We start from the raw sequence: 8,352 nt of genomic DNA, 5'->3' as shown, positions 1-8,352 counted from the left end.
ATTTGATTTGACATATAGTTGCAAGAGAAAGTTTGTGAACCCTTTGGAATTACCTGGATTTCTGCATTGATTACTCAAAATGTGGTCTGATCTTCATCTAAGTCACAATAATAGACAAACACAATCTGACTAAACTAATAACACACAAACAGTTGTACTTTTCACATTTTTATTGAAGACATTGAGTAATTATTCACAATGCAGGATGGAAAAAGTGAGTGAACCTCTGTGTTAACGACTTCTCCAAAAGCTATTTGGGGTCAGGTGTTTCAATTAAGATGAGATTGGAGGTGTGGGTTGCACAGGTGCCCTGCCCTTTAAATAAAGGCACACAAAGCCTGGTTACTGACAAATGTGTTCTTCTCCAGAAAGATTGGTTAGTGTGAACCATGCCTCGATCCCAACAACTTTCACAGAGCCTTAGAAGACACATTATAGAGATCCACGAAGATGGAAAAGGTTACAAAAGCATTTCTAAAGACCTTGGTGTTCATCATTCCACGGTAAGACAAATTGTCTACAAATGGAGAAGATTCAGGACTGTTGCTACTCTCCCTAGGAGTGGGTGTCCTGCAAAGATCACTCCAAGAGGAAAAAAGGGCAATCATGAAAGAGGTGAGAAATAACCAAAGGGTAACAGCAAAAGACCTCCAGAAAACTGTACAAACAATGGAAGTCTATGTCCATGTGTCCACTATCAGAAAAACACTGAACAACAATGGTGTTCATGGATGATCACCATGAAGGAAACCACTGCTGTCTAAAAAGAAAAATTGCGGCATGTCTCAGGTTTGCCCAAGACCGACCACCTAGATGTTTCACAACGCTTCTGGGAAAATGTGCTGTGGACAGATGAGATTTTTATTTTTTTATTTTGGGAAAATGCCACAACGCTATGTGTGGAGGAAAAAGAGCACTGCACACCAACACCAAAACCGCATCCCAACTGTGAAGCATGGTGGAGGGAGCATCATGGTTTGGGGCTGCTCTGCTGCCTCTGGGCCTGGACACCTTGTAATCATTGAAGGAACAATGAATTCAAGTGAATCAAGACATTTTATAGAAGAATGTCAGGGGAGCAGTCTATGACCTCAAGCTTAAGAGAGGTTGGGTGATGCAACCTTTCGGTTACTAGCCCAATGCTCTAACCACTAGGCTACCCTGCCGCCCCTGAAATGCTGTGGCATGACCTGAAGAGGGCTGTGCAATAAAGACAACCCAGAAATATTGATGTACTGAAACAGATTTGAGGGTAGGAATTAGGGACACACAATATATCAGTGAACATATCGGTTATTGGCCGATATTAACTAAAAATGCCAACATCGATATCGGCCCAATGTCTAGTTTAACGCCGATGTGAAAAACCGATGTCAAAGCTGTCGTGCATACCTATATAACGTAGGTASATGACGTAATGACGCCACATAAAACACAACATTCCTAACCTAGCCCACAATGTCTGCTGTGTGGATCGAGCAGTCAACAAGTCGAGCAGTCATTCGTRGGTGATGTTGGTTTTCGCGACTGGTTGAGCACCGGTACATACTAACGTTACCAAGTGCACTATTGTTCAGATGTCGCCCTACCGGAGTTACACAGTAATAGCACCACTGCTATTAGCTTCACGACCTACTATGGAACACCGTTTGGGTCTTTGCGAGTCAAAAAAGATATGACAAATAACACTATTTAACAATAACACTATTTGACGCGTTAAATAAGCTTTTAGTTTGACACGGCAAATAACACAGTTCTATTATAGATTGTGTGTTCTGAATTTGCACGTGCAAGCCAAGCGCCACCACTACTATCAGTAGCACTGTCAAAGCTATACAAAAAAAGTCTGCAAACAAGCAAACACCGGCCACGAACGATGTTGGTAATAATGCATAATTTCTTCGACCGCAACTTCTGGGGTAGCTAGCTTGATTTAGCTTGGTACCTAGCTAGCACCAATACAACCAGCCTGAAAACAATGACCAGTAGAACCTGCAGTCATTTTCACTATTCTTAGCACTGACATAGGAATCCTTGTGAGTAATTATTAGCTAGGTAGCCACTTGTTGTTCGCCTATTGAAATTGAACTTTAGTTCATGAAAATTAATAGCTAGCCAGCTACTTAACCMTGTTGCCCAAAGCTAACGTTATAAGCAGCCAGCTAGCTTCATCTGGCTAGTGAGGCTCGACCTGACCAGATTATGTGTTGTGAAGCTAACCAGAAGTAGGATTAGGCACAATAGCGCAATTTGCGGTCTGCCTTTCAAAATACAAGTACCTCTTTGAAAGTGATGCAGAATGTTACAATTAGTGGAATMATGCCATATTTATACTAGATAAYRTTAAACAAGGTTGGAATGTGAAGCAATGAAATTGGGTATCAGTCTACTCGGTGACACCAACAGAACACAACTGTCAAGAGTTCATGCAAATATTAGCGTTGTAGCTCTTATCGCGGGACTGTGACTGTGTGAAATCACCTCCCCAGTCAGCCTATTGTGTGTATTGACATTCATATTGCACTGTACAGCTTTACCTAAGGATTGGGGATCAATGAAATGGGGTAACAGTCTACTCAATACCCAAGCAATTTTTTCCCAACGTCATCCTCAGAGTTATCAGACTCCAAAACATCCACGCAGTATTGTTTTTACTCTGAAATAGTGTTCAATACACACAAGTTGACAATAAATGTTTTTCAMTTCACAGTTGTTTCAGGGTCCCACAATAAGAGCTACGACGCTAATGTTCTCTGGGTGTCACTGAGTAGACTGATACCCCATGTCATTGATCCACAATCCATAGGTAAACTGTACAGTGAAATAACTATGCCCCCCAATGCAATTCTAAAGTATAATAGATCGTGTGATTTCAACAGATTTGTCAAATTACCAAATGATTGTCTTTTATTGATTTTATATAACATTCCAATCTCGTTTAGCATGATCTATTCAATTATGGCATAATTCTATTATTTGTATTAATTTGCATCACTGTCAATGACACTTTTAATTTGAAGGCTAACCTAAGTCCACTATTATGGCTAATCCTTATTGTGGCTAGCGTCACATAGATGGGTCCCACCACCATTAATCAAATAAGAACTGTCTTATAAATGAGTTATTTTAGATGACACCTAGCTATATAGTTAGCTAGCTAACTATAGCTACTGAAACAGATGTTGTTTTGCCATGTTTTTGGGGAAGAACATTGTTTGCATCCATGAGCTAGCTAGYTTTTTTTATGACCAGCACAGTAGGTGCACGAGACAATTTTATCAGCATCATAGCATATGAATCGTTGTGACATATGAAATACGAGAGATTGATTACACTATGTGTAATAACTACTTAAAAAATGTATGAACGCATTAAATGATTATGTGATGTGCAGTCATATTCAGGTCTTGATTGGTTAACAAGCTTATTTGACACGTCAAATAGTGTTATTTGACGTTTATCTTTTTTGACATGCAAAGACCCAAACGGCGTTCCATAGAAATCCTGGTTGAGAATGAAATGACTGAACAAATGAACAACGAAACAGCACAGCAAGTAAGTGAGTTGTGATTATGTTTTACTGGTAATGGGGACATACTTAAATGACAACAAAATCATTTTTTGGTATGTGTGGTGTAACCTTCATTTAACTAGGCAAGTCAGTTAAGAACAAATTCTTATTTACAATGACGGCCTACCCCAGCCAAACCTGGACGACRCTGGGCCAATTGTACACCGSCCTATGGGACTCCCAATCACGRCTGGATGTGATACAGCCTGGATYCGAACCAGGGACTGTAGTGACGCCKCTTGCACTGAGATGCAGTGCCTTAGACCGATGCATCCGCGTGTGTCAACTATTTAACTGTACTAGAATGCTTGAAAGGGCGCAAAAATKTTAAATATCGGTATCGGATTTTTTGGCAAGGAAAATATTGGATATCAGTATCGTCCAAAAATGTCATATCGGTGCATCACTAGTAGGAATGATTCAAAATTCCTCCTCAACGTTGTGCAAGTCTTATAAGCAGCTACAGGAAACGTTTGGTGGAGGTTGTTAAAGGAAGATCTACAAGTTACTAAATTCAAGGGTTTACTTTTTCCAGCCTGCACTGTGAATGATTACTCAATGTCTTCAATAAAAATGTGTGTCATTAGTTTAGTCAGATTGTGTTTGTCTATTATTGTGACTTAGATGAAGATCAGACCACATTTTATGAGTAATCAATGCAGAAATCCAGGTAATTCCAAAGGGCTCAAACTTTTTCTTGCAACTGTAGGTCGTAATATGGCTATGGGTCGGGGGGCTTGGCTTCCYCAGTGATTTTACCCACGCACCGCTACTGCCTATTTGTTGTTTATCAACTACGTGGAAATTCCCACACCCAATTTGTGAATAAGTACAAGTAGCCTTTGTCATTCTTCGGAGGTGAAACCTAAACTCGCTAGGACAGGAAATTACATTGAAATAGCGGCAGGAACTTCCTCTGGAGGGTCCTTTAAAACCCTTAAACTAAAATGTGTGTGCCCCCGCGGAAATCTAATTAACATAAAAGAGATCTCCATCAAAATTAATCTGTTTAAGCTAGAAATATCCGTTTTTTTTGCATAGGCTGTGTCTCAATCCATCACATCCGCAGATATCGCCCTTCTGTATCTGCAGTGAAAGGTGGCAGAGCTAGAGTGGTGTTTGTCAGATCATGAGACATCCCGAAAATCGCTCTTCTCACGAAAACTGTAGCGTCTGTAGCGTTCGAACGGGTTGGCCTAAAAACTATTATGAAAACACTATTGAAAGATGAGACTCATGAATAGGATGGTGCACTCCGTTTTGCACAAGATTCATCTGAAGGTCCCTGGTACCATACCAGTATGGAGATAGTTTACTGCCTAAAATAAGSGGATAAATACATGTACAAATAAAAATTGTTTCCTGATCTTTATCTCTCTCAAATATAGGACAGACACTTCAGAATAAACTTCCTTTTGATTTTTTGGGGGACTATCTGTTGTTCCATGTAGTAAATCAGCCATTCAATGAGTTTCTATTGGCTATGAGCAACAATGCCAAATTCATGCAATCATTTCTTTTTTTTCATGTTTATTTTATTTTATATACCTTAAGGGTCTTAAAATTCTAAATCAAATCGCTAAATAATCGTTGGTATCACAATCTTAAAACAATTCCATATGTTAGCTTAGAACCCCCCCTTGTTTAGACAGGGCTTCGATTCTAGAGAGTTATTAAACACTGCCCTCTCACCATTCGGTTTACAAATCTCCGCTGACCTCACATATCAACAATCTTTAACCTCTCACCTGCCTTAMCTCAGGAGGCCTGACGCCGCATGCAAACACAAACAGGAAAACACCTCAAATGCGCAAGTTGATTATGTTCTTGTTTGTAATGTGTAAGCCCAGTCCCACAGTCATCCAACCACTATTACTCAGGCTTTATTTGGGAGATTACATTTACAACTGTACTTCTTAAAGCCCATTTTAACTCATGCTTCTCTGCCAGATATCACTGAGTTGGTACATGCCACTGTAATGATAAAAGCTTTGTTTACCTAACCCGGTGTACATCTCATGCAGCCGTGTGATAGTGTCTGCTAGTAGAGACAACTCTGAAACCTGTGCAAGCTCTGTAACAAAACAAACTGCTGCCGTGTGTTTATTCTTAACTGTAAAACTGGAACTAGGAGGGAATGACCTCGTAAGGTTAAAACGTGAGGAACTCAACCATCTGTGGTCATGCAGATTTGCTACTTTTTAACCCGCTCACAAGGTGAGTAGTCATGTAATTGATCAAGGGAATTCATCTAGCCATTCAATAATATTGAGAAAATGTTTTGAATAAATAATTAATTCATACCAGCAACATCTAGCAGTAGCAAGTGTCTGTCTTACGCTCCAATTCACATAGCTAATGGCAACCGAAGCCCACTAATAATCCTTCAACATGCTGCAATGTTTGTTCACATGATAGAATCACATTAAGTAGTAAGTGACGGCCTTTCATTTTCAGCATCGCTGAATGCTCAACCATGTGGTGTCTCACAGAGAGCAGTAGACCTTTCAAACTATCTGCAGGGAGGAAGGAAACAGGGTTGCTAGGATACAAGACTAAGAATCCCTGGTCGAGAGGAAATATAAATGCAGATTCTGAAAGTAAACAAAAACACAGAGAAGAGTGAAGGAGTCACTATCAGAACCTACTGAAGAGTCAAGGTGTCACACTAGCAGAGCCTAGTGAAGAGTCAATGATTTACATTAGTAGAACCTAGGGAAGAGTCATGCACTTCAAAGTCACACATATACATCAGCACCAGTGTGTGTAAGTGGCTGGTACTGAGGTGGTGATTCTTTGGGATGATTATAAAGCATTCTCATCTATCCACTGACCTGAGTGTTGAAGTTGGCCATGGTGGTGGTCTCTATATCCTTCTTCCCCAGCACCTCCATCTTGACCGGCGCGTTGGGGAACTTGTAGGAGAAGTAGTCCAGAAAGTCTGGTAGGTAGGAGGCCGCTCCATGGATGATGCCCATGACGTAGTGGGCCGCTTCAGCTTGGTCCTCGCTGAATGACAGGGTGACAAATTCCTGGGCGAAGCGCTGCATCTCGGCCGGGGAGAGACAAGCCAGCTGCTGGCAGTAGGCGTGGGCCACCGAGGCTCCTCCGTTGGCCTGCTGCTCCACGTGGATCAGATGGCCAAACTCCAGCCCTGACATGCCCTGGGACTGGGCACTGTGGAGGGGGGAGCCGTAGCCCAACCTCTCCCTGACCATGGAGGTAGTGGAGGTGGACACGGAGGTAGTAGTGGTGATGCTGGAAGGATCCTGATGGGGACTTGGGAAGGTGTGGAAGAAACTGTTATTGGTGTTGTAGTTACTCCTGTCTGGTGTGTTGAGCAGGTCCGGCAGGTCCACAGACACACCAGAACACACCGTCTGACTGGAGCGGTGGTACATCTTGGGMCGGCTGCGTCTTTCCCTCTCACAGTCTTTGTGCTTCTTTTTCTTCTTCTTCTTTAGCTTTTTCAAGAGGAGCTCGTCCTCCGAGTTGACTTTTGGCTTCTCTGTTGATTCTGCAAGGAAGAGAAGACAGTGTAAGCCAACAGGTGTAAATAAGATGTGTGCATGACCTACCTACTTCACAGCTTTTGACTCAATTTATTATGAGGGAAACTAAAACAGTGTSAACAACTCACCTATTCACCATTATTTATTTTTAATCCATACCTTTCAGTGGAGATTTCACCTCTCTGTTCTCCCTCTCATTCACAACCATAACTTGGTGTTTCTTCTTCTCCCTGTCCCTCTCTTTATCACTCTCCTTTCTCTTCTCTCTCTCATCTTTGCCAGTGTGGTCTAAAATACAGAAATTTAATACAGTTTAAGTAACAAACACATTGATTCTGAACCATCAACATTTAATTCAACTTAATCTCAACTGTAGGCCTTTCTGTCAATCAGTGGTATAATAATCTACTGGGCCTAGTAGCATTATGYAGGCCTACTGTACAGTAGCACTGCTTAACTAATGTTATCAGCTGGCTTTAGTTATTTCAAACATAGTTTTTACATTCCATCTGTGAATCAAAAGACTGACAATGTTGACCCTACCACACGCTGTATCACCGTTCTCCGTCTTTGTATGGCARCTCCCAGGGTTCACTTTCTCCATGAGTGAACTCTGCGTTTTAGCGCTCTTCTCCTTTTCCTTGTGCCGTTTCTCATTCGGTTTCTTCACTTTCGCAGGAGAGGCAAGAAAGTTGCTGATCTTGAAGATCTTTCGTGTGAGAGCTGGCGCGGTGGAGTTGCTCGGCTTGGCCGGGCCGAAACTCCATTTCGCTGGGCTTCCATAACTCTGCTTCCCGTTGTGTTTTTCCCCTGCACACACTAAGTCCCCGTTCAATTTATTGTGTTTCAAACTCTTCTCCTCGATTCGGACTTTCTTTGGCGGTGGAGGGTAGACGTCATTGGAAGACTGTAGTCGACTCTCTGGTGGTATTTTGGGTGCCAAGGGGTTTRGGGGATTTGTTTTGCCATTAGCTGAGAAATGCATGGAACCTACGGACTCGGCCATCTTGGAAGTTTCTATTTTTTACGCTCACACGTAGCTGCTGCGTGACTGAGAGACAGAGGAGGGGCGGTCCCTTGTGTAGTACGTCAGAAGACAAGAAGCGGGGGGTGAAAACAGTAAACACTGTTGTTTACATGTTGCAAGCGGGAAAATCGAGATGTCATTTATACAATTTACACTATGCACAATGTAAGTCAACTACATTCTTACAATGCATTTATATAATGGACATTGTCACTGTAACGTTATCTCAATGTGAGAGATAT

The 8,352-nt window shown here is 41.8% G+C and overlaps 1 protein-coding gene across 2 annotated transcripts in view; it reads right to left on the bottom strand.

Moving 5' to 3' along the window:
• The window catches only part of LOC112072703 (lysine-specific demethylase RSBN1L), a 36,087-nt gene extending 27,982 nt beyond the window's left edge, over positions 1-8,105 (bottom strand). Inside the window, exons 1-3 of one of the 2 annotated variants that reach the window (XM_024140093.2) lie at positions 7,627-8,105; positions 7,243-7,371; positions 6,406-7,088 (exon numbers count right to left, since the gene is read on the bottom strand). In XM_024140093.2, coding sequence (XP_023995861.2) covers positions 6,406-7,088; positions 7,243-7,371; positions 7,627-8,089 — 1,275 coding nt within the window. In that variant the 5' untranslated portion in view covers positions 8,090-8,105. The remainder of the gene's footprint in view (positions 1-6,405; positions 7,089-7,242; positions 7,372-7,626) is intronic. The other variant, XM_070443127.1, reaches the window with a different exon arrangement.
• Positions 8,106-8,352: the final 247 nt, after the last annotated feature.

Source organism: Salvelinus sp. IW2-2015, linkage group LG4q.1:29 (assembly GCF_002910315.2).
Source record: "Salvelinus sp. IW2-2015 linkage group LG4q.1:29, ASM291031v2, whole genome shotgun sequence".
NCBI lineage: Eukaryota > Metazoa > Chordata > Actinopteri > Salmoniformes > Salmonidae > Salvelinus > Salvelinus sp. IW2-2015.
Note: the sequence above shows the minus strand (reverse complement) of the source record. Positions and strands in the feature narration are given on the sequence as shown.